This window comes from Trachurus trachurus (genome assembly GCF_905171665.1).
Source record: "Trachurus trachurus genome assembly, chromosome: 6".
In the NCBI taxonomy this organism is placed as follows: domain Eukaryota; kingdom Metazoa; phylum Chordata; class Actinopteri; order Carangiformes; family Carangidae; genus Trachurus; species Trachurus trachurus.
In genome coordinates this window covers 19293106-19320168 of record NC_139897.1, presented here as the reverse complement: position 1 = coordinate 19320168, position 27063 = coordinate 19293106, and the positions used below count along the sequence as shown (strand labels likewise).

The window sequence follows — 27063 nt, the reverse complement described above, 5'->3', positions numbered from 1 at the left end:
AGGAAGGCTGAGTGAATGCAAGATGGGATGAGGCATAAGCCTTGTAATTCTCTGCAACAGAGACGAGTAAAAGAGAAATGTAGAGGAGACAGACAGAAAGAGAGCAGTGGCAGTGCCAGCTCTCCCCCCATGGGTCTTGCAGCTTCTTTTGTTTCTAATTAACACAACACTGGGAGAGGATAACCTTTTTAGCACCACTATACGAACCAAACTGCCAAATAATAATAGATCAAAGCATGTGACAATCAAGAAAATATGACAACAAAGTCTTAACAAAATATCACTGACATAACAGTAATGTATTTCTTATTCAGCCAGATCAGCACACCACCACTTCACTGACAGTTTAGGATATTAATGTTTTCCAAACACGCATTTTTATGCCTAAGAATCAAATTAGATGTGGACATCTTAGAAATGATTTCTCTCCTTTTTACCGACTACCGTATCTAATCTAATAATAATCTAATCTTCGCTTTCCTCAATGTCATACCAGCAGAAGTCAACCTCCAATGAGAAGTAGTAAACAGAAAATCCAAGTAGAACATGGTCAATTTTGCTTTCTTTATCTTTATCTGTGGTACAGGCTCTTTTGGGCCTGTTTTCTGTGTGTTACACAACTAAATCTCATCAGAGGACCGCAGGGAGGGATAGATAGATAAGATAACATAACATATGTGAAGAAAAAGTAAAGTGTGGATGGTGTAATGGCCAGAGTGAGAATGGGGCGTGGATCCAACTGTCAGTGAGCAGAAGGGGAGGAGACAGCACAGCTTGTCCACTGGCTCACTGACAAAACCAGTCAGCTCGTCATCCATTCATACTTGTGACATGTGGACACATTAACGCATGATGCACACACACTGTACACACACACACACCACTGATCACGGCAAGCCATGAGCCACCTCCATCCATCCATATGTCGGTCAGTGAGCCAGTAGGGCAGAATTGGTGTTTTCTGCCAGGAGCAGAGGGGTAGCCAAGCTGGTGTGTGTGTGCATGAGTGCATGCATGTGTGTATCTGTGTGTATGTGTGCATACGATGCGTGTTAACGGTAAGGCGTTCATTATCTGTGGAGTGCTATATGTCAGTGTCGCTGCCATAAGGGTAGGACATCAGTTTGAAGGTCAAACACACAAACACACACACAGACAAACAGACTCCAGAAAAACATTGGTCACAATCAGTCAAGTCTGCCCCCAAGGTGGGAGTTCATGTGCTCTTCCTTCTATTGTGTGTACAAGGGCAAAACCACTGCCTTCAAGAAAATATTAACATTTGTTCCTGGAGGAACCTGCTCTTCCAAAATTGGTTAAGAAATTGACAGAGACTGAGTTGAGGCGATGGATTCAACTTGTATTTTGTGAGAGGAGCGTTCACGTTATGTTGTTGTGTTACCTCCCACTACTGAGCCAGTCCCATTGAGAGCAAAATAAAATGAAAAATCAAATAGTATTTGAATGATTTCATTCCAGTCGAGGTCATTGAGCTGGAAAAAGAAAACTTATGTCCCTCTTTCTTTCATCTTTCTTTGTTTATTGCTTTTCCCTTCGCCCTGTGGATCCTACAAACACACAAACGCACATGCGCACATGCAGCTCACAGTGCGCAGTCAGCCCAGCAGGTTTTTTCTGATAATCACTGTATCAGTCATTCTTTGTGAAGAGGAGGTAAATTCCCTACACGGGGGAGTCTGATCAATGTCAGAGACATGTAAATCGATCAGGACACAGTCTCTGCTAGCTCACTACTCCTTATCCTTTATCCATCTCCCACCTTTTCAAATCTTGCTCATTACCCCTTTCCCTTTCTCAAACAACTCGGGCACTCCTCTTCCCCTTCCCCTCATTTATTCTTTGTTTCTCTCATTTTATCTCTCTAATCATGTCTTTGACGTCTGCCTATGCTGCTGACAGATCCATCAGGCTGCCACTTAAACCAGTGACAGGCCACATCATTTCACACTAATAGACATGTCCCTGGATGACCTTGGTCGTAATAGAGTCTAATGGCAGAGGTCTTCCACACCCCGAGGTCAAAGGGTAAAATCACAAACCTCTTCAAACCTACTGCACTTGCTGATAGGTGGGATGGAGAAGGAGGGGCTGGGGAGAGAGGATGAGTGATTTATCAGTGACTGGCAGGCAGCAGATCCCTTTGGCAGCCATGTTTTTGTGTTGCCCGTCTAAAGCGTCTTTTTGTCAGTTCGTCCACTCAGTCACTCACTCCCTAAGTGAGGGATATTTCATACAAAAGGACCAAAAAGGTGACCTTGGATTGTAGTGAGATGTGAAATGTGGATTAATGAACTACAGTGCAGTGTTATGATTAGATCTCAAGGGCATCTATATCTGTTAAAAAAGTGTAAATCAAATAACCTACAGGAGCCTATATTTGCATGCAAGGTGGATGAAATTGCTTGTAAAATGCAGTGCAAGAGGATAATATTAGATCGTCTCAGGATTCTGAATTGACTCTGTATTAAATGACATCTGCTACCTTATCTCGCAAAAGGTTTTGTTTGGCAGTCAACCTTGAATTTGGCTTATTACTATTTTTCAGTGTAGTTAACTATCAGTGAAAAATCAGAGCAGGTTTTTTTATTTCTTTTAAACACAAAAATTAATGCATTACGAAACACTGGGGAAACACTGGCACAATTTTGTGGCAAGGACATAAATTGGTATGAAAAGTTATGAGATTTATGAGAATATTTGTATGAGGAGACGAAAATAAAGCTAGAGTTGTGCTGGTTTTAGTGAATTCAGAGTGAGGAAAAAGCAACTTAAACAAAGAAAGTGAGTAATGAATGACTAATAAAGACTATTAAGTGCAGTTACTCAGGTGAATAGTAACATCGAGCTGACAGTGATTCACTTCCTCAACTAATTATCTCCACATATGAATACATGGCGTATTCATTGACACATGAGCCCAGACAATAGTTACCCAGGCAGAGGAGTCAATACAGCAGGTCAGCAGGTAAGACTGGTCAAGTGAAACAACTCAAATTAGCTTGAAACTTTGTAAATAAGTTCAGAATAGCTCTAATAATGTAATCAGGGAGTTGTTTTAGCTTCCGCACTTGTTAATTAGGTCTTAAACTGAAATTGAGTCTTTGACACATAAAAGGCACACTCTTGTGCTCTCTCTGTTGGTACTCAATGAATATTAATTTTGCCTTAGAATGGCAAACTGCATGGGTAAAAAAGAAGTGTTGACATGCAAGTGTGTGTGCTTTGTTGGCATGTTGAGTGAGTGAGTGGGTGAGTCGGTACAGATCGAGTGGGGGACAGAGGGGACATAACACAGTCATTAGCAAACGAGCACTATGGGGCGGCAGATAAAGGATTTGGAGCTGATGAAGTTTAAAGTGTCTCACTTTAGAGGTTCAACACATTGACCACAAAAAAAATCCAAATACTGTATACATCAGGATGTCTCCCGATCTCATTAACACTTCCAAGTCAGAGTTGTCCCACTTTACTTCTTTATTTGCAACAGCTAAAAGTGGAAAATTATTTTCACAGATGATTGTAGCCTGTGCATAATATTCAGGCCTTGTGGAAGCTAGTTAACAGCATAATTAAGACATAAAGAAATGTGTAGAACACAGTGGAGTTGTCGCTACTTCATAAATGGCAGAGTGTGCGTGTATTCACAGAACCATCTTTCCTCAAGGCAGAATATTAATGCCAGTATTCATAGTAATCACCCCACTACTCGTAGTGAAGTGACATTGTAATCATTACTACTGTTATATATAGTCTCATATACTGTATATGTCCCTCTTCACAGAGACAAAATTACAAAATATATATCTATTACATATGTGCAATGTCACTATTACATCTGTTTTATGATCCTTCATTCTACAATAAAAACACAATGTGAAATACATTTTAAAGCTTTTAGTGGAAACTAGAGACTGGAAAGTGTGTGAACCTTGCATGTGTGTGTGTGTGCACTGCACGTGTGTGTGTATTCATGTGTGTGTTTGTGTTGACTCTGCACAACTCTGCAGTGGTCACCGAGCTGTCATTCTTACTTCATGATACATGTGACTTGTACGAAAATACCCCCACGCATGTATATATAGTGTCAGTTACAATAATGGCATGGTATATGATTAGACATATTGCTGCATTGCTGTCGCCACTGAGATGACAGTTGTCACAAACACTGACACACTTCATTGTCCATCAACTAAAGTTACAGTGCCACAAACACACACACACACACACACACACACACACACACACACACACACACACACACACACACACACACACACACACACACACACACACACACTGTGTGCTATTTTCTCACAATTCCATATCACTGTAGTGAAGAAAACATTTTTCTGACACTACTCTGTGTGTGTTTATTTCTACAAGGCCAAAGAGTTACCAACGAAGAACAAAATCAATCACTAGGACATTCAAGACTGTATTGAATACACTGAAAGGCAACAGGTTGTGATGCAGGGCACTGGATTTACTGATATAAAAAGAGATGACAGGGACAGATTTAGAAGTAAAAATTGAGGTAGATTTGTCCTCTGAGGGGAACATGATATAATGATTCAATTATCAGTCCCTGCTCAAGCAAGATGGATAAAAGAAGATCTCAATACCCGGTGGCTGAGAAACTCACACTAAACACACTTCAGTTGGTTCACCGGTAAAATAAAGAGGTAAGAACTCCCAGCGCAAAACAAAAGAATAAACAGGGATAAAAAAGGAAACTAAACTTTGAAGGGGAACTCTGCTGATCACCCCATGAAAGCATCATCCACTTAAGGGGAGAAGAATTGGATAAAATGTGCCCTTCGCTTACAAAGGAAAAGGAAAAGGGGGGGGAAAGCAACACCAAAGAAACAACAAATAAAAAAGCAAACAAAGTGTTCTCATCTATCTGACAACACAGCAGCTGTTGCCTTTGAAGAGGAGAAACAAATGCCATCGGTTTAGACGTCTGTCTGTCTTCTGTCGAGCTCAATGGGGGATCCCGCCACATCTTGCGCTCTTCAATCCTCCATTTCATTATTTCTTCTGCACTCCATCTCTCCGTTTTATCTCAATAAGACATATGAAGGTAAAAAAATAAAAAAATAAAAAATCAGTCACACAGCGCCATGTGTGTTTGATGAGCTTTGTCACAGCGGTGAGCAGCGACACTGGAGGTTTTACATGTCTCCCAAGGATGTGTTAGATCCCAAACTACCAGTCACAACTATGTAAAACTCAATGTTTGGTGTCTAGCATGAAACATAATGTGACACAGGTATGGGGTGTAAAGCTGAAGAGTTCTTTCCAGTCCCCATAAATCTCCTGCCCTGCAGTGGGTGAAATCTATTTCACCATTTCCGTTTCACCTGAACACCTCATCGCCACTCAATAAAAAGAAAAGTGGACATGTATTGACTAAGGAGTGGTGATTGGAAACCAAATTAGGATGTGCAAAGCTGAGTGACCATCATATTGACTGATAACCGACAAAAGGGCTTTGTAAGGACTTGCAGGTTCAGGGAAATCCATATAATTTGAGTTCCTACAAGCAACAAGGGGAAAGGAGAACAAAATGTAACGATAACGCAGAATTCACTTTTTGTCAAGGAGGTTTTTTTCGTGGCCAGGTCAAATCAAGATGACAACTCTCCACATCAGGAAGACAACCACATCATTTTTTAAATCCACCCAGCATTTGAATGCAACCACGATTTGCTCCAACAGGCAGAAACAAGTAACAGCAGTGCTGCTTTCACTCGTCTGCAGCTCTGCAGACCAAACAGCAGCAGAAACAGAGCTTGTAGCGCTACAGTCGGCCTGTTGAGATCAAACTGTGCGGTAAGCCCCGGCTTCTGGCTCAGCACCATACAAAGCTGATGGATCAACGTGCATGGGGCACAACATATGAAACCCATTTATTTTAAAGGGTGTCTGCACTCACACTCTGCAGCTCAAAACACGTGCGTGCAAACAGACACAAACAAGTATGCGCGCACACACACACGGACATAAAGTTAATGGGGACGTGTGCGTGTTGGAGGCATTTCTATATCCAACCCACTCGCGGCACAACAGAGACGGGAGAGAATGGTCGATCTATAATCATTAGGAGGGAAGAGTGGAGAAAGAAAGCTACAGTGCTGTCGCCGAGGTGTCGGGATAACAAGATTAGACCTTGTGTGATTCATCTGTGGCCATGGCATTCTGCTCCTCCACCGCCCACCACAAGGTCTGTCAGCTGTTGTACTCAACCTTTACTCCATGCTGTTCTCTGCTACTTTAGTCCTAAATTCTTATTTATTGGTGGTGGTGCAGGTACATTTTATATACAACTATGTTATACAATCATCCCAAATGAAGAGTTCCCAGATTACGGTGCATTGTTCCACAAAGAAGAGACAAACTCACATCATCTAAACAGTAATGATCTTACTCATTAAGACTCTATAAAAGAAAATATATTGATCCTTAAATTTCAAGGCCATCTTAGGTAATGCATCTTTCTCGACCGGCTGTGGCAATGCCTTGTTCTCAGCTCTTATGTTTGGCTTCCTTAGCGGAGCACTTCAATTATTTGCTTCTGGGGGCAATTATACTGCAGAGCTCTCCATCTCCAAACTCTCTCTCTCTCTCTCTCTCTCTCACACTCACATACACACACACATATTTCTCATCTGAAATGTTATGATGTTATGATTGACATCAAGGACAGAGTCGGCAAACGACAGGCAACCTCAATGCACTTACATTTTTTTTTCCAAAACAGCACAGTGTGCATAGATATCTATTTCATAAGACATCCATTCAGTGTATTCTAACTTTATGTTCGCCATCCTTTCTAACCCCCTCCCACACACACACACACACACACACACTTCCCTCCCCTCTATCTCCCTTCATCCTCCACTCCATCCCTCCTCTCCCTGTCTTCCTTTCTCTCTCCGGGCTTGGGGACAGTAGAGTGACTTTGAAGTTGTGAAGCTTCAGGAGGAAAGAGAGTCACTCCGGCTAATTAGTTGTCCTTATCCCAACAGCAGCAGCCGCCACCAGCTCACTGGCTCAGAGGGAGAAACAGAGCAGGCATCAACAGCAACTACCAACTGCTGCATGCTAAAGATACCCTTCTCCCTCTGCTAGTTGTTAGCGCTGTTGGCTAGCAACAATTTAACTCACCCCGAGACTAAACTGCGGATTAGAAAAGTTGCTCCACTCAGCATAATGATAGGTAATATGGTATGAAATGTGGTACAGCGGATCCTCTGCTCTCAGGGAAAGCTTGTCGGACCATAGTACTGCAGTAGCAAGATTCAACTCAATGTCTGTTTTCTCCACCATGTCATGCAGTGTCACCATTATGACCACATAAGTGTTACAGCGGGAGCTTAGAAAGATAGCAGTAACAGCCTGCAATATGACAACAGTGGCAAATGCAAGTAACTAAATAAATGACCAACAATGAGGCATTTAAGGTCACACCAGAATTAGTTTTCGTTGAAATAGTTGTTGATTCAAATCAAATAAAGTGTGATCAGTTTTATTCTATTGTATTCCAGTAACATCTAAAGCTGTGAAGTTTGCGTTGAAACAACATTAAAATTAAATCTGTAGAAAATTTTATGGAAATAGGTTAAGTAATGTGCAAAACATGTTTTGTTTGTCTACCAGTAGTGAAACTCTGGTATCAAATTAGCACTAACATTGTAATCTTCCAAATCATACTGAGCTCTGTTTATTGGAGCTTTTCTGGCTTGTGCACCAAGTTCTATTTCCCAGAATTCTCATGGCACCAGCAATTACAGAGTTGTCACATTGTTGTGACAAGAGCATGCAAGATGCTCCATCTCTCCTCTCAACAGAGAGAGATATTAGTGGATAGTTAGTGGGATGTTCTGTAGCTTATCCAGCATTTTGACCTCACTGAGTTTTTTTTTTTCATTGTGTCTAATAAATCATCAATCATTATTTAAATCTCACTGAGTTATATATTGCAATGATTTGGCAACCCCACATGTGTGACTGTCGCAGTAATGGCTCAAGAAGAAAACACACTCCTGACAGGAAACGTGAGTAGAGATGTGGTGTTCCCACTAGGGCGTCTGTGTTATCTTGTCTCAGCAGGGTTTCTCACAGCATGTCCATCTCTCCCTCTATCTCTCTCTCTCTATCACTCTTGCTCTCGCTCCTGTGCCTTTCTCTCTTTTGCCCTCCTTCCCTCTTTCTCTCTCTTTACTCTCAACCCCACGGCTCCACGCCACAGAGACATGGCAGCAAGAGAGAGAGGCTGGCTGAGTTTCAGAAACATTAACTACTCCCTGGAGATTCACCCCCACACACACACATATACACACATATATATAGATGTGCTCACACATACAGTGTTAGTTGTGGGCTTCACTTTGTATCGGATCACCGCACTCATTCTGTTTGGCCCTGGTGCCAACGACTGCTGACATACTGTCATGTGTGCACATATTGTGTATTCTCTTCCTGTCTGTTTCTCTCTCATCATCTGAAACATGACAGGCAGCCACTTCCCACTGACGGCAACTCTTATTACTATTCAGCTAACTCCATTGTTAGGTTTTATACTTAGAAGTAAAAAAAAAAAAAAAAACACGAGGCTGTATTTGCTTTTTGAAGTACTCATGGCCCATTCCCTGGTTACAAACTGACAAAGTTCACAGACAAATTCATTATCCAAGACAATTCAATGTCTTTCAGTCTATATTGCCATAGCCAGTGGCTCTGTGGACTAAAGAGTTCGACATTAGTTATATAAAGTTAAACACACAGTGAGAGGAGGAGAGACCTCTCTGCCAGATATTCTGAGACAATTAATTCAACCCGTCTCCTCCTCTCCACAGACCCCTGACTCGCAAGGCCAGTCAGGGGGAAGGACAGACGTAGAGGGATGACGTGTGTCATGGAGGATGTGTTCGTGCACATACATATGAATATGACACATGTACACACTTTTGTGTGAACTTTTGTGAGTGTGTGCATAGCCCGAATATGTGTGCGTCACTGCATAAATGTGAGTTGCGCGTACACACACACCTGTCCAGGAGAGTCAGATTCTCTCCTAATGGCACCACTGGGACCCCATACATTAGCATATTAAAAGGTGACATTTCACAGTCTGAGCCTGCACTCTGCAGTGGAGTGCAGCCCGATCACTCTGACAGTTGGACAGCCACACAGGCAGGCCAGAGAACAGACACATAAGACTGCGAAGTGCAACACACTGAGAATATGGGGAAGTGGCTGCTAGATTTGAGTCAGAAAACACCTGTCCAGCCAAAGTTGAAACCCTCAGAACAGCAGGGGGGTTGGACTGTAATCTGATGTCTGACACCAACGTCAGTCTGTCCTGTGACTAGAGTACCTTCACCAACAACAGTGTGATCTAGTGCTTGACAATTCACTGCACAGTTACAATGTACATTGGCACAGTGGCTTTAAATTATAATGGAGGCTTTAAGCTGCTTTGCATGAGAGGGCAATGCACAAATCAATACACACACATAAACACAGAAATCCTGACACCTAGGCAACACCGCCTGTTTACACTGAGGTGCATCACAATAACATCACAGTAACATTACATGCTCTTACAAACATTGCTCATCACAATTGACGCCTACATCGCAGGTAGAAATGCACGCACAAGTTTGTGGCTCTGATCCATAACTAAAAAAAGCACCTTGGTCACTACTGGTAGAGGACCTGGACTGCTGCATTAACTTTGTATGATTAGAATACTAAAACATCAAATAATGGTGACTGATTATGACTTTTAATTCCCAAACTTACAAGACACATATTAAAATTGTCTCTTTCAGAGAATCCCAGTTGCCCCCGGCTCCTGCATTATTCATCCCCTACTGGCACATACATGAACACACACCTGCTGTTATAGACACACACGCGCGCACACGCACATACACGTACACATACTAGGGCCCAGCAGCTGAGAGAAGAGTGACAACGGCTGAGTTCAGTAATTGGCTCTGAACTGCAGCTTCAGCAAAAGCCTTGGTCCTGTCGGAAGCCTGTCAGTGTTTGGCATCTGTTACTATCATTTTCCTCTGCAGGACAGCGCAATGTGAGACACCTGGGTTGGGACATTATACTGCTACCTTCCTCACTGCTGTCACACAGTACAACGGCTCCACCAAATTTGTCTGCTACAACTAATAATACTTCTGTCAGCGCTGAGGCAACAGAAATGACCTGTCTTTTCCCTCGTGAAAATATTACACTGCATGTTGAAGCGAATCAGAGATAGAGAGAGAGAGAGAATGACTTCCGGAGCACGGCTGCAATAAAAGTGAAAAAGAGTCAGGGAGACACTGACACAGCAAGAGGCTGATTAATACTGACTGTTTATCAAAGCAATATCTGAGTGCAGAGAGCTTTTTATCTAAAGTCTAATGATTTTGCTACAGAGGCGATGCAAAACAGAGGGATTTTCTATTTCCAGATAACCTGTACTGTGAGCAAACCCATCAGCTTCCTGCTTTCCGGCTCATAAGCAAACAATTACAGAAGGCGCTCCTCTCTGCGTGTGTCCTGCGACAGACAATTTTCAGGTTGTAGCGTCTTGTTGTCCTCTATATTCCTGCTCTCTTTAGTTTCTTTACAACTATTCCATCAGCGCAAGGGCCAATCTCTGCAGCGTGCCAATTTATGAGCGGGCATTGAATAGAGTTACCCAGCAGGGGCACAGTGATGTGATATCAAAAAATATCTACTGTATCCTATGTGGCTAACTGGAAAAATTATAAAAAGGATTTTCGCTTCTATAACTCTTGCAGGCATTTTGGAGTGGAGCTGGAGTAATTACTGCTGCAGAAACCTGCTTTATTGTTGTGTTTCCCCAGGATTTCTTGGTGGCTCTGGCTCCCGGTGGGGGAGCCAAACAGCTGACTCCTTCAGTTTGAAATTTGAAAAGGATGAAAATCAGCTGCTTCAAAGACCCGCTGTCACTAACTCAGCCAGTGATTTGACTCTTCATAGGGCTTATTATGATATAAATCACTTTTATTCAAACAATTTTTGCAGGATCAGCCATTGATTTATGTTGAAATTTAGACTTCACTCGAGCAGACCACTCCTTCTAATTTCGATTTAAAAAAAAAAAAAAAAAACGCTAGCTGGCAGCCAGCCCAGATTTTATGTCAAAGAGGTGGCTCTTTCAGGGACACCACTCACTCATAGCTGACAGACTTTTAGTATTGCTTCATTCAGTTGGGCTTCTGCATATTAAGATTCTGGGGAGAGAAAGAGGAATGAAGGTCCCCTGCCAGACTTCAAAGGGGAACATAGTAGTTACGAGGTGTGTGACCCTGTGCCAACAGGACATCAGGACTTGCTAAATATTTGATGGCAGCTGGAAACTCAAAAAAAGAGTAAACTTTGCCAAGGATACCCAGGCAAAATGAACACCCTTTGAAAAGACTTTATGGCTGCACTGCAACAGCGGGGTTAGCCCTGTAACTTTGTCTGATTTACTGACAGAGTGATGAAGGCACCCCGGTCCGCTGGCCAGATGCATGCTGCATTTCTGAGGGATAAGGTTGCAGCGCTGGTCAGTTCACAAAGGGTTTCCCCATTGGTAGTTGCTCTTTCCAAGTGGTGTCAAAACACAGTGTTTTTTTTAACTTGGTGCATTATAGTGATTTTCTGACTTTTCAAACGTTTGTAGTGACTCTTCAGGATAACGCCCACAAACATTTTGGACAAAGGTTACTTTCCGAAGAAGAGTCACTCCTGAGAGATATTGGGTCCAGTTTTTTTTTCTCTGTACAGTAAGCTATGCTGACAAGTAAATGTGGCTCTCATCACACAGCCATCGCCTTAACCTTATAAGGCTAAAAAATATGGGTGAAGAACAGCTGTTTGTTAATGGCCTGGGAGTTAACATATCATCTTAAGCCATGTTTCACATGTGTCACAATTTCAAATGTATTTCATGGTATGTAAAGGGAGCAGCTTTGGGAATTTGGCTGTATAACAATACTGTGGGTTTGAGCACAGAGAGGGAGGGTGAATCAAACAGAAAAAGGAGTTGAAATTGACTAACACTTCGCATAATAAAATAGCCTTCATTGCCATCTAGACATGCACTAGGTTTTGACCTAGCTTTGTTTCACAAGTGCTTCCCTTCTTCACATACATAAACATGGAGCATTGCAAGTAAAGAGATGAAAATGGTCTTCTTGAACAGCCTGGGTTTCAACACTGAATGCTACTAAAAGAAGCTTTAAATAACTTCTTGGGAGACCTGGCGCTTCACACATCTGCTTCTGTTCTTCTCTGCTCTGTCTACTAATATCATGTGTGTTGTGCGAAATAAATACTGAAATACTGAAGTGAAAGCTGTAAACTTACTTTCATGAGTACTGACTCGCTGAGTTTCTCCCGGTTGACAATCTTTATGGCAACTTTCTGGCATGTTACACAGTGTATTCCGAGCTTGACCAACCCTGCAACACAAAACAGGAAACACACACATTATTACAGTAGGTCACATAGGTCAATCAATCACATATTCACTTGTTCAGGACTAAACGAAAGACAAAATGTGTTTACATGACACCAAGACAATAAATATACAGTGCAATGAATATGACTTGGTGAGCGCAATATGCTGGTGGATGGACTGTCACTTTAAGGTGATGTGTGGCATTTTTTATTTATTTATTCATTTATTTAATAGCCTTTGACCTCATGTACACAATGCTAATAATGACTTCTGGAGTGTAGACAGTTCTTTAAATAAACTGCCCTCTGGGGTTTGTTTGAGACGTAAAGGCAATAAGCGAGAGAGCCATTTGTGTTATTGATTCCTATAATGTACTAAACTGGCTGTGAAGCAGTTCTGTTGAGTTCGCTGAAACAAACAATAATAGGTGGCTGTAGCAAACAGAGGTGAGAGGACAACAACACACCAACAATGCCCCCAACTGTGGGAGAGTACATTAGGTTGTCACATTTCGACAACCAAGCAGAAAACATAACCCCTTACTCCACAAACACACTGACACGCTGGGGAAACATTTGAGCGTTTGATATACCATGACTTGCCGGTTTTATTGGGATTCACACACAAACTTTCTGTCGAAGCTCACTTGAATCCTCTGATTCGCAACACAGCCACAAGAGCCATCTCCACTGTCTTCTTCAGTAAATGTCCCCTGGTATCCTCAGTTCATCCGCAAACAATGCAGAAAACAGGCAGGGATACCTCAATGAGTGTACAGTTACAGTGGAACAAAGTGGCGTGTTTGTGTGTATTTAATACAGGGGAGCTGCGATGACAGCACCAATCCATTATCTGGGGACCACAGCACTGCACACACATTACAAAGATGTTTGCATCAGATAGATTACTTACAAACTGAAACAAACACACACCCCTAAACCAATAAATGTCGCCTCTCTATTATTGATTTCCCCAATGGCCCTGTGGTGCTGCAGGGGTTTTTTTGGAAACGAAAGAAGATGATTTTTAACTTTGTAAACTACATCGCCTGAGCTCTCTCTCTAATGGCTGGCACAGAGAATTTATAGAAACAACAAAGCAGAATAATGTGGATGCTTTGATTTCTTGTCACTCTCACACTGGCAGAGATGAAGATGGTGGAATTAAGTAAATAACCTACAACTGAAACACTGCAGTTACTATGAGAAACACGTCAATGGAGAGAAGTAGCCTACAGCAAACTGGTTGCCTATCATGGGCCACACTTCACTTGTTTGATTTCCATGACCCAACAACACAAGAGAGGAGCATCAGTCAGTGGGCTTTAAAGAAGTGGAGAACGCAGATGGGAAACAGGAAGCATTGGTGGGAGATGGAGAGGATAAATATTAAAAAGCATTTGGAGGATGAAGGGAAAACGTGAAAGCGATTGGAAGTCAGGGGTAGCACATTATTCAAATGACAGGCCACAGATAATTAAGCAATAATGGAGAGCACTGTGTGGGAGTGAGGCTTTGGCTTGGGAGTCGAGGGGCCGTGGGGGCAGAGAGTGGAGACACAAGGAGGAGAGGAGGTGAGAGAGAAAGAAAGAGAGAGTGACAGAGAGATAAGAAGGAAGTGAATGCTACCAAAGAGGGGTTGAGGCAGTTGAGCAAGAGGGAGAACAACAGACAAACCCATTAGCCTTGTGATGGTAATCATATGTTAATGGCTGCTATAGAGAAGCTCATAAGTCATGATAAACACATTAAAGAGAAAATATCTGCCTGCAAACACATGAAAAGTTAACTGGATTATTTGCCTCACTATCCATCTTGCTCCAGTGCCTGTGTTTTTGTGAGCAGAGGGCGCATTAGCAGGAGGGAAATATGCACAGGAACACAGCGCATTACGATTTTACAACCACTTTGTGTATGGATCGAAATGAACTTTTACAAGGACATTCACTACATAACACGTAGGGACATAAGCTTCTTTTTACAACGTAGATAAAAAATCATTAACAAACAACATCAACAGACCTAACAAAATAGAACTACAGTAACCATCACTGCTAAACATCCCCCGTTTACATCTCAAAATGTGGCAGCAACAGATAAAACTGGCCCATTTGCCCATATGAATGCATATCTTTATTGTCACTTTATCAAATTATCATTAGGCTACTTGGTGGTGTAACAGTAGCATGCAAATGTTGCAGGCAATCAGGAATCCCTAAGGACCTGCCACACATGAGGCTACTTGCAACTACTCAAAGTGTACTTTGTGAGCAGTGAATTGTGACTTGATTGAGAGTCTACTGACGAGCTGGCTCCATGTGGCTGCACATTTAGGCAAAAAAATGCTAAAGCATGCTAACATGCTTACAATGGCAATGCTAAAATGCTGAAATAAGCAGTCACAGCATTTACTATCTTCACCATCTTACTGTAGTTTAGCACGTAGGCATGATAACATTTGCTAAATAGCAGTAACTACAAAAGTGCAGCATAGACTGGTGCAAATATCATTTGTTTTGCAAGTAGTTTGTCATAAACCACCAAACAAACTAAACATTTTTTTAATTCTGACTAGATGTTAGCACTGTGAAAATTCATGGGGCCAACATAGTTCTTAATACAGTAATACGATAAATTGGTGTATTTGATCTAAATATTGGGTATAGAAGTAGTGTATTTCCGACAATAAAGGCTAAACCAGGCTAGAGTATGTTATAATGTGTGGGTGTTGTGTGCTGACAATCGCGCAGCTGTTTGCTAATACATAGTATTTGCACATAATTCTTCAAGTGTGCACAAGAGACTGAATAATATTTGCCAAACCAGAATGTATAGGAATAGAAAAAAATAATTACAAACAGTTTTCAACTAAGGATAAAATGAACAGTGTAACAAAACAAACCAGACAATAGAATAAATAGTAATGTGTGTATTTCAACATTTTGGTTTGGCTCAACAAAACAGTGTTCTGGTACTGTAGATACAGAAACATGTGCTGTGGAGTTTAGCTGTGCAGCTGCAATTGCTCAGAAGCATTCTATGTGTTGCTGCACAAACATACACTTTTCTGTGTACACTACAGAAGCATGCTTCAGCCTCAACCTCATCACTGCATTTTTAAGTCTCTATTTGATATCCTTATATAAAACTCAATGATTCTCCCCTGCCTCGTGTACAACCCCAACACCCTCCTCCAGCAGGGAATGAGCAATTAATGTCACAAGGTTTTCTCACAATAAATGTGACTTAACTTATCTCAAGTATGTTGTAATATCTAATTAACATCAGCTTCTCCATGACCCAAAATTAACCACTCAACCCCCTACTCTCTAATGTCCTGTAATGACGGTGATTGCTTTATACTCCCTGTGCCTGTTTTACCTGTCTGTGATATCACCCCAGAGGAAACACTTGCAGCTCTGCGTGAATATCCTGAGCTCAACCTGGAGTGGTGAGGAGTGGTGAGGATGGGTGAGGGAGGGAGGGAAGGAGGGAGGGAGGGAGGGAGGGAGGGAGGGAGGGAGGGAGGGAGGGAGATGCCTAGGAAGACACCATGTTTTCATCTAAATCTGGGCTGAGCCAGGTAGGCTGTCTTTGAACATAACTTCAAACGTAAGGCTTTGACTGAGAGCACAGAGGGTCACAGACTCAAGCAAGGAATACAGAGAAGATAACAGCTACAGTTGTCTGTGTTTCTACATGATTGTGTGTATGTGTGTGTGTGCATATGGATTGCATTTCATTTTAATTGTAGGTGTATAGCTGTATGTGCAGCTGGTACTGTACTGCTGGAGGTGTAAAAGCTGATGTGTGGGAATGTATTCCCTCCTGAGTACAGCACTATGTTGTGATAAAGTGTCACATACAGGTAATTTATTATCTGGACCAGGGACACACATGCAGACTGGTATTGCCACATCCACTGTACACTTATATACTTTTCATTAGCGCACATACGGACAAAAACAGGCTGTGCAACCGACCGGAGTTCTGAATCTACGAGTGATCGATCCTTCCTCTCCTTCACCCTCCTCCCAAATCAATAGCATCAAAAGCTCTCGCCTTCACAACAATGTCAGAATAATGACACCAGCCAGGGACTTATGGGCTGGAGAGGCCACCATCGACTGACCCCTGGCCTCCATCCCGGCTCTGCACTCTCTACTTTCCATGCGCCTCGGTGATTAATGATGTAATGTGGAGGGACTGCCGGAGAAAGACACAGAATGAGAACTTTGGTCCACGGCTCACCGAGCATCAGAGGCCAGTAGTGTTTTTGCTGCACTGCGCTGGAAGCTGCTGCATCGCTTCGAAGTCGAATGGTTTCAATCATCACCCCGCTGGTTTTGACAAATCAGGGATGAATAATAAAGTTTTTGAATAAAAGTCGAACTGATTGCATCCGCAGAACCGGCCCCTTTCGCAAAACTACAATGAAAAAACTGAGGGTAAGAAAAAAAAAGAGTCACAAGAAAGAAAGAAAAAATAGAGGATATACTGAAAACACTAAGAATCTAAACTGTAGCAACTCATCATTAATTAAATGAGTTAATTAACAACATCTCCATAAAGTTGTGAAAATGTTGTTAATCAACCACTTCTCAAACACTGAAGAGTTTTCATGGCGGTGCGTCTCCTGCGCTGCATCACTGAGCCATGTGCCAGCATTGATTTGGTAATGAGTTTTTTTGTGTCACTTCACTGTCTCTTCAAGTGACTGTGTTTCATGATGTCGCTGCTGAACTCGCTGACATCTGTTCCGGAAAACATCTCTAACGGCTGTCAGTGTGTTCATCACGGCAGCACGTACATGAACTTTTTGAACACGTGTAGTAAACCAAGCTCAGAGACATACAGTATCTGGAACCTTCATGGGTTGCTATATGATTTTGCAGGAGGGTAGTTTATCTGAATGAGTTCAAATACCTTATGAAGTGAGAGAGGCGTGTAAGACACTTTATCTGACACATTATGGGAGTTAGCCTGACCAGGAAACCTCCATTCCCAATGAGAAAACCATTGTCTCACTCTGTGTTGGCTTGTGACAGTTCTTCTTGCTCCAGCTGCCAAAATACACCAATCAGTGATCAATCTATCATCGGGCAGAGCTGGGACATCCTGGGAGGAGGAGCGGGCAGCAAAGGGGAGGAGATGGACGCTGTCTGTGAGCCTGATATCCCCTGCAGTCACTCTGAGACAGCGTGATGGAACGACGGAGAACAGAATGGAGAGAGGATCTACCCGTGTTTCAGTCCAGGAGCGCCACTTTATGATTTCCACCTGCTAACCACACACACACACTTCCACAAAGCCACACATACGGTCAATGTTTCCGGCTTTATCCTCCTCACAGGCACTGGCATCCATGCAGTTAAAGATCATTACTGGATAACTTAATATCCATCTGGAGGGGACTACCTGGAGAGAAGGGTGGAGGATGAAAAAGAGATGTCTCCACTTGCACATCTCTCTCACTTTCAAACTTGATCTTTCAGAAGCCCTAAGCCAACGCCAGCAGATGGTAGTAGCTTATGCTGGCTTAGCTCTCTCTCCCTGAGGTGCTGGGCTCTGAGAAGCTCGTTGCCCTTAGGCACAGATCTGTGAGCTGCTTTCCGCTTATGCTCTCTAACCCTGAATGCTCTACGTGGGGGCTACACCTCTGTCCTGGGATCAGTGTTTGAAAGGAAACACAACGTGCTAGCAGGGCTTTACTCCGACAACTCCTCCTTGCCACATGGAAAACTACTGTGGCAGGGCGTGGGAATCCCCTCCACCGGGGTAGAGGGCAGGAGCTGAAGGCCCATCGTTAACCACCATGGATCCATGCGCTGTCCCTCTCTCTCTCCCTCTCTCTTTATCTCGCTCTCTGTTGTTCATAGATGTACACAAGCAATTACAGATTTAATTAACAGGGATGTAAAATGAAATTTTGCTCTCTTCATTTTTGTTAGCTCAACATAGACTTTCTGTAAGATCAAACATCTGTGGGTGGAGACTGGAATAGAAATACATGTTCTCCTTGTAGTTCAGCTGTATATTCTTCATTACAATTTGCATGCACTGGTGGTAACGAAGTGCCAAAAACAAATGGTTATGACAAATAAATGCTTTCATACAGTGCAAGTGTAATTATAGATGAGAAATGTACAGAATCCCGCCCAGAAAACACCTCTGTTTTTGCCTACTATTGTTGTTTGCATCACACATTATGTGAACACTGGCAGAACTAAGCAACTGTTTTCAAACCTGGATGCAAATAAACTGCTGGTACATAAAACTAAAATAAATGAGAGCAGAGATGAATAACACATGTGTGCATGGTGAATGCAGGTTTATTGATTATGTTTGATTTTAATTGGCTTGACCCCATTATTCTGAGGAAAGCAGTATTTTTATAAAGCGTAGGACTACGTGCAGATGTGCACAGCAAATCCTTGCCACAAAATCTGTTCTTGCTTTCGCTCCTTTCTGTTTAGTCATCAAGTCAATTGGTCTTTCCTTCATTTCTCACTTTCTGCCAGTTTTTTTTTCTTCTTTCCTTCTCTATACCGCCAGTGAGTGTTTTCTAACTCGTTTAGCCCCCCTTCTTTCACTTCATCCTCTCATCTATCTGGAAAAAAGGGAGAAAGATGGGGAATATGCCATCAGAAAGCTGTTGAGTCATACTGTGCAGGAGGGAGACGGCATGTCGAAGATCAAACAATGTTCACTCGCTCCTCAATGAATGCACTCTCTCCGTCTGTCTCTCTCCCACCGCTTCTTCATTCACTAAATCTCTATCTCCATTCCATTCCTCCACCTCGTCTTTCGCTCTTTTTGCATTTTCAGTCAGCCGTGACGTTAGTCTATACCCAGCCTCAATTCCCCAGCAACCCTCTAAACCCTACCAGCCAAAGCAACAGCAACAACATCAGTAACAACAGAGGCCCAGACCAACAGAACAGCTTCAAAAGCAGGAAGAGCAGTTTAGCCCTGGAGTGCTGAAGCGAGGAGGGAGGCACACTGACGCAGGCATACAGAAACCTCCCTTATAAGTTAACTCCCTGCACAAAACAAGGATCTCTTGGTAAATATACAAAAATAATGGTACAATACTTACAACAGAAATTGAGGATGACTTTTGCCCCCCCCCCCCCCCCCCCCCCCCCCCCCCTCCCCCCCCTCCCCCCTCCCCCCTCCAGGGCATTTCTTAGCTGAAATAATACATTCTTTATTCCAACGCAGTGGTTTGACTTGATGAAGTGATGGAGAGTGAACTTATTCTTGAATAAGAAAAGGTTTACACCATTAGCTGTGGTTCAGATATGATCAATTTCTTTCCATCAGAAAGCTCAATATGTGCATTAAAATGACTAGAAGGCAATTGACTTAGCAAGGATGTGTGATCCATTGCACAGATACAGATGCTGTACAAGCTTTTCAACCTGGGGAGTATATGAACCAATACTCAATTGAAGACAAAATGTGTGCGGACCGTGTTTACCTTTGATTACATGAGATAAAATAACCATTTAAATGATTATCAATACACATTAATCTTCAAACACACACATGTAGAAGAAATGTGTGTATTTTCTCCAGCAGCTATAGCCTCTGCATTTGAGTGTGCATGTTTGTTTTTGGTTTTTTGGTATCGGGAGAGGGTAAATGGATGTGAGGAGCGAATTCCATTACACATTTACATAATACAGCCCCAACAAACACAAACAGAGAAAAATGGGATGTAAGGAAATGAAGTATTGGGTGACTTCAAGGCAGTAATCTATTTTTTTTCCTCCATATTCTGAGTATGAGAACGACTGAGTGGATTGCCCAAAGGCTGCAACTACCATGATCCACTTAGTTACCTAACGAGCTCTCTGATTGTCAGATATTATGAAATTCCCACCCCTATCTGAATCAGCCTCATCAGCATGAAAATATATGCACGAGTACGTCCTCAGAAGCTCATCACCTGCAAGACGCGAGCTTCACACGCTCTTTTCTGCCAGCAAGCCAAACAAGTCCCGTTGCCAGCGGTAAGTAAGGCATGATTGCACAGCAGAAAATAGCTCAGAAAGTTCAGGCTGTCATATATTTGACTGTGCAAAAAGTTCTTGGATGTTGATGACTTTGTGCCTGGAGCATATTGAAACATACCAAATGTTATCTTGTTTGCCACATACTGAAGTTTATGTGCACTGAAACCATCTCATATTCGAGTGCTAAAGATTTGGTTTGTTGCAGATTTTACAAAATTGCAGAAAAGTCAGACGGAACTTTCTGGGTGGAGGTTTTACAGTCTCCATTAAGTTGATCAGAGATAGTGATTTCTCCTCTGAGTCTTTCTGCCTAGATGTCACCGCAGATTCTAAATATTCCGTTCTGAATTTTGGCCTGATGTGACTGGAGGTCAGGCCACAGAGCCGAGCGAGAGTGACACTGTCAGAGGAATGTTCCACCCGAATCCCAAATGGGAACATCAGAACAAATGTGAATGAAGACATGGAAGGCAGACACGGAGGAGACGAGAGGAGCGACGGAGAGAACAAAAAAAAAAAGTAGAAGGCCGAGACAATGAGGCCAGTGACAGTGAGACAGAGAAATACTGATAAGGTTAGATAAATAGAGAGATGCTGGGAGAAGACATAGTCAAAACATGGAGAGAAAGTGGGGCCTAGAAGGGCGGGGCGTGGAGTCTCAGATCTATTTTTAATGCCTCTGACTGGGGATCAGCAAAAGGAATGTATAATTACAGCCTCATTAATAATGCAAGCAGGCTTCTTTTAATTAGCCACACCAGGCCCAGTGCAGCAGCCACAGCAGACGGGACAAACACGTGCACATGTGCATACACACAGACATGCTCATCGACAGTATGGAACATACTTGTACACACAAATGGATAAGACAGCCACAAAAAAAAAAAAAAAAACGATGCCACCGGTGTGCATCTGTGTGTCACTCTTGAAACATATGTCTGTGCATGCTAAACATGCACTCATGGGCTCCTAAAGGGAGATGGAAGTCAAATGAAGTGGTGACATGATGAGCTAAAGATTGGTGCCTTGGTGGTGACTCTCTGATAGGCTTCTCAGCGAGAGGAGCCCCTAGACACCATTCAAAGAGCAGCGCGCTGTCTGCATGTCATGTGTTAGATAACCCCCAATATAAAAGTATGAATTATTAAAACACCTTCCTGGATAATATTACAAAACCTCACTGTAACCATAAAGAGACATGCTAGGAGAAGGAAGTGCTTTCTTTCTGTGTTTTTCCACACACATGCACTCACACAATGTATCTCCTGTAAACACACACACACAAAAAAAAAACAATCCTGGCATGCAGGCCACTCAGACAGGCCAATTGTGTGGGCTGGAAAAGAGAGTGGAGAGGAAATCTGACTCTAAGAAGCAATTAATCAAACCTTCCTCATCTATAATTCAGCTTGAGTTATTTCATTAAGTATCGGCATTTGGGTTGTCTATACAACATTTTCATTACCAAACAGAGATCAAGCCGGAGCAGACTTCAGTGCCATGAGTTCTCATCAACCCGTCTTAATAAGCAGCCTCCTTCCAAATGGAGATTGAAACAGGCAGTCGCAGCTCAACCAGGGAAAAAACTCAAACAAACTTTCTCTGCACATCAAGAGAAGGCAGGAAGCTGGATGCAAGTTGGAACGATACATCAAAATGCCAGCAGGATGTTATTTGGTTGTTATCTGGAAACTCGGCTTCTCCCATCTTCAGAGTCTTAATTTGTAAGCTAATTTGTGGCTGGCAAAGACAGGCTTGAGTATGGGAGAGGATATTGGATGTAATTCGACGTCTCACTCCATCTTCGTTTGTTGATTGGAGTTTAATTGGCAATGAGGGTGCTGCGTTCCCACTTTGGGGCAGGCAGTGGAGATGACGGCTTGAGCACACAGATTTAAAATGAGTCCCGCTATGATGGTTTAACAGGGAGAGCGAAGAGCACCCACATTAAGAGGTGCAAACTTCACTTCAACGCAGCTGAGGAAAAAACACATCAAACAGGAATGGCCAAAAAACAAAACTGACACGTCCTTCTTTTATTCTCTAACTTCTTTGAGCCTCTATAAATAATAAGACTTTAACCTAGAATTGACTTTTACTTTTTTCTATATTTTCTAACCCTCCTTTTTTTTTTTTTTTTTACTTTCAGACATTAAATAAATAAGCGGAAAAAAGAAAACAGCAGGAAAGCTTGTCCAAGGTGAACACAAACCCCACTATTATGGTCAATATGCACAAGGTTGTTCCTATGTGTACCCACAGGGTGTGCGGATTTAGGACACAACAATCTTGTATAGGGGGTGTATGTGTATGTGTATGTGTGTGTTGGAGGCAGGGGGCCACCTCCTGGTGTGTGACATTAAGACACACATGCACACACACATCCAGATCAAACGTCCAGAGGTTCAATAACACTGGCCAGTGTTTCCTCTCCTGGCTTTTCTTCCTCCTTCCCATGTCTTTGTAGAGCCTTTATTCTCTACTCGTGTACAACAAACGCTGCGCAGGAGAAAGGTCAGAGTGTCAAAGCTTCGCCATTAGTGTGTAGTCCAATAGGAAACACCTCAAGGCACGGAAATAATGAAGACAAGACTTGTGCGTTTGTGAGGGAGAGGAGCCTCGTAGTACAGTATTACAATAAAGCACAAGACAATTCTCCACAAAATATTCAGAGAAGAGTGAAAACTGTTATCACATGCAGACAGTCTAACACAGGCAGCTCCTGCCCAACTCTCCACTGTGATTCCTTCTACAGTAATGGCTGATATGAAAGCCACTGACATGACTTGAGTTGTTGCACATGCCTATATTTGTCCACTTTGCGACTCACACCACTGACAACACATCAGTGAGAGTAAAAGTATTCTCATTACTTCCATTAGAGCAAATGAATGGATGCATACTAGGCCTATAGAGTAATGTAACAATTTTAAGAGAACATTTGAAAGGACACTTTTCTGATTAATGCTCTGCATGAGGAGGAGTGGGTGTAACCTGAAGCACTGAATCACTGTGCCATCATGCTTTGTAAAACGGAAGTACAGCAATATACAGTTTTACAAAAGCTCTCTTCTACACATTTACAAACATTTATTTTTTTTTTCAGCATTTTTCAGAGTCACAACCAGTGCGTGTGCTGAGATGACTCATCTGATTTGGAATGTTTTCCTGTTTTCTCTATTTTTAAATCTATGCATAATCCATGATAAATGTGCATTCTGCAGAGAACGATAACACAGTCATTTGCATATTATCTTAAAGGGACATGACGAGTTTTTGCCAAGAGGGTGTTTTCCACCCAGTTACACACACTATAGCTATTTTCTCTCTTCATTGCTACTTCACCTTCAGTCCTACCATCTACTGTAATGCTTCATGCAGCAAAGCATTGATTCACAAAGGACTCCTATAGGTATGTGCTTCCACTGGCAAACATTGCTTATGCAAACCTAATCCATTGGGTTAGGGGATATCCCAGAGGGAGGGGCTGCAGAGGAAGGCGGGAAGAGGGTGGAGACGGTGGCGTTGTGTGGAAGAATGAAATGCAAGGCGAGGTTGAGGGAGGTGTCGTGGTGGGTGGATGCGTTGGTAATTACCCCGGCGGCCATTGGTGGAGCTGTTGACATCTCTCTCGAGGAGTGGGATAATTTGAGCGAGTCTTCTGGCTAAATCAATGCGTCAGCGGCAGCTAGCTCATTACCCAAGCCACCGTTGCATCTCAATGAGGCAACAAGGGAATTTCTATTAGCCACTGTAAGCCCGATCTCTCCCTCTCTCTATCTCTCTCTCCCTGTCTCCATCTCCCCCCTCAAGCTTGAGTCCCTCTATCATTTTCACTTTGTCCCCTATTCCCTCTCTTCAGTCAATCAGTCACTCTTCCTCCTCGCTCAGTCTCCCCTTGTTTTTGTTGTTGCCTGATACTGTACGTCTCTCTTTTCTTCAACACGCCCCCCTCCCTCTCTTCATTTTTCCCAGGGGACATTAGGAGGGATGGCACTGCTGTTGCATCATGCATCCCTACCATAACAACAGCGGCTTGTGTGTATGCGTGTGTGTTTATGTGTGTCTGGGTGCATATAAGTAAGAGTTTGGGAGAAAAAATTCAATTCCCCAAGACAGGAGACAAAAAAAGAGAAAAATCGTATTGTGGCCAATAGACAGCTGGGCTCTGACCCTGCCTGAAACTACTCAGCTCGGCTATATTTATCAGTGATTCTCTGTTTCTATGTGTGGGTGTGTGTGCAATGAGCAGTGCACATGTGTGTTCCAGTGAGCAACATCCCACTGCTGAATGGAAATGAAAGTGGTTCTGGAAAAAAGCCAAGGCCCAGATTGCCTGCTTTCTCAGAGACAGGGCTCACGTCACAGGGCTTGGAATATCGCCTTGCGCAAAAAGTGCCGCTACACACAAACTGGACACACACACACACACACACACATACACACACAGAAGTACTAAAAGAAAGTACACAAAGCAGAACACCAAGGGCACTTCACCAAGAGTCCATATCACCTGGCCTTTTTTTCTGAACAAAGACTGATCTGAGAGTGAGATGTCTGACAAAGCTGAGGGAAAACTCTGCCTGAACGGCAAGAAGAGATAAAAAGAGAAAAAGATGGAAGGAGACAGGGAGTCTTAAAAGTATGGTGACTGAAGAATGAACAGCAAACTTATTAGAAATGTAAACTGAATAGACAGAGGGAAATACAGACAAAGAAGAGAGCGTGAGTGGAGGGAGAGAGAGAGAGACGACAGAGTGCATGTATTCCACCACCGGGGAGACTGAGAGAGCAGAGAGACATCTGTTCAACACGACTTCAGGGGGCTTTTACTCTGATGTCAGCCTGTCACCACATGCAGGACTGCAGGAAAAGATACATGCAGAGAGCCTGAGTACACACACCTCAGACACACACACCCTATAGCATGCACTGTCTCTCTTCATCCCCCCGCCTCTATCTCCCGCTCTCCTCCACCAAAACCCACAAGTAGCAGGAGGCTCGCTTTATCCTCGCAGCTTCTCAAGTGCTTCATGATATGCGCTGTACATGTTTGTTAAATGCCTGAACAAAAATATGAATCCATTGATTAGAGGCATTTCCATCAATTTGTATACAACTCACAGAGAGTAGCATCGAAGTACCAGCAACAGAAAATTAATCAGCGATACTTTTGATAACTTATTAATTATTTAAGATATCTACGAAGCAAAGATCTAAAAAAAAAAAAAAAAAAAAAAAATGCTGGTTCCAGGCACAAGTGTAGGAACATTTTACTTTCCCTCTTTTGCAGCATTATAAATAAAATATATTTCCACTACAGTTCAGCACAAAGCAAATAATATGAAAATGTCACTTCTTATGTTTTACAAACTAATGGATTCGCAAAATAATCATCAAATGAACCAATAATAGAAATCATTTGTGGCTGCGGCAATAATCCAAAGTGACATTACATGCAATGTGGCAGTGAACATAAGCGAACATTGGATTTCAACCAATATAAGCACAGCATGATATTACATAAAGGTTCATATTATATAAACCAGCAAAGGGCAGCTCACCCCTGACAGGGATCAATTCATTACATTAACACTGGTTTCACTTTGTCATATGGCCATATCTGAGAAGCACAAACAGAGCACAGGCTCTATGAAATAAAAATAAAAAACCCTGATGGTCAATTATAGCGTTAATCAATAATCTCTTCATTGTCCTCATTAGGTGTTCTGCATCCTCAAAATGTCACCGGCCTGACTGCGGCTGCAAGCTGACTGCAGAGGCAGTGAACTTTTAGAGACCTCTGGCGTTGTCTTGTTCATTTTCGAAGGCCATCAGTGGAGAAAATACTGCAGCCATTAAAATGATAATGATACAGTCAGAGCAACTGACGACGTATTGATCAGCGCAGCACCTCCCCCATCTGTGGCGCTTCACACAGCCATCTGACACGCCGGGACTAGCATGTGTGTGTTTGCCCGTCTGTGCTCGTATGCGGAGAGCCTGTTGTAGTATTAGTGTTGTCAATAATACAAGAGCTCTTTACCGCTGGACATAAGGACACAATGATCACTCAAAGTGCAACTGCAAAGTCAATTTGTACCATTAAGTGATCAAACGACACACACAGACAGCATCAACTCCCACTGTCAGTGCAGAGGGGGCCTACGCATTAGTCTTGTTTACAGGGCTGGCGAGGGGTTTTATATATCAAGTTAATGCTCATGAAGCTATCACAGGAGCCTTGCAGACATGGGAGGTACCACCGACACGCTTATTACACGTGTGTCCTGGCATCACAGCTATGAATGAGTCTGTCACTATAGCATGATGCATGTTGCATTTCGTTGATGGATGTGTGTCAGGCGGTTTGGACACGCTACATCCCATGACGATCAAGGACAAGAACACGGAGTCGACTTGAGATCTGAGTCAAACATCCGTTCATTTATCCTTCACTGGTGGTGAGCGATACTCTTCATCAGGTTTGTGCTTATGGTGGGAGGAACTCAACTTCCAGTAAACCAGTTTCTGCATT

The 27063-nt window shown here is 42.7% G+C and overlaps 1 protein-coding gene across 1 annotated transcript in view; it reads right to left on the bottom strand.

Moving 5' to 3' along the window:
- The window catches only part of brsk2a (BR serine/threonine kinase 2a), a gene marked incomplete at both ends in the record, with an annotated part of 152645 nt that overhangs the window by 49466 nt on the left and 76116 nt on the right, over positions 1-27063 (bottom strand). Inside the window, one exon of the mRNA XM_083973198.1 lies at positions 12412-12506. Within this exon, the coding sequence (XP_083829324.1) occupies positions 12412-12506 (95 nt within the window). The remainder of the gene's footprint in view (positions 1-12411; positions 12507-27063) is intronic.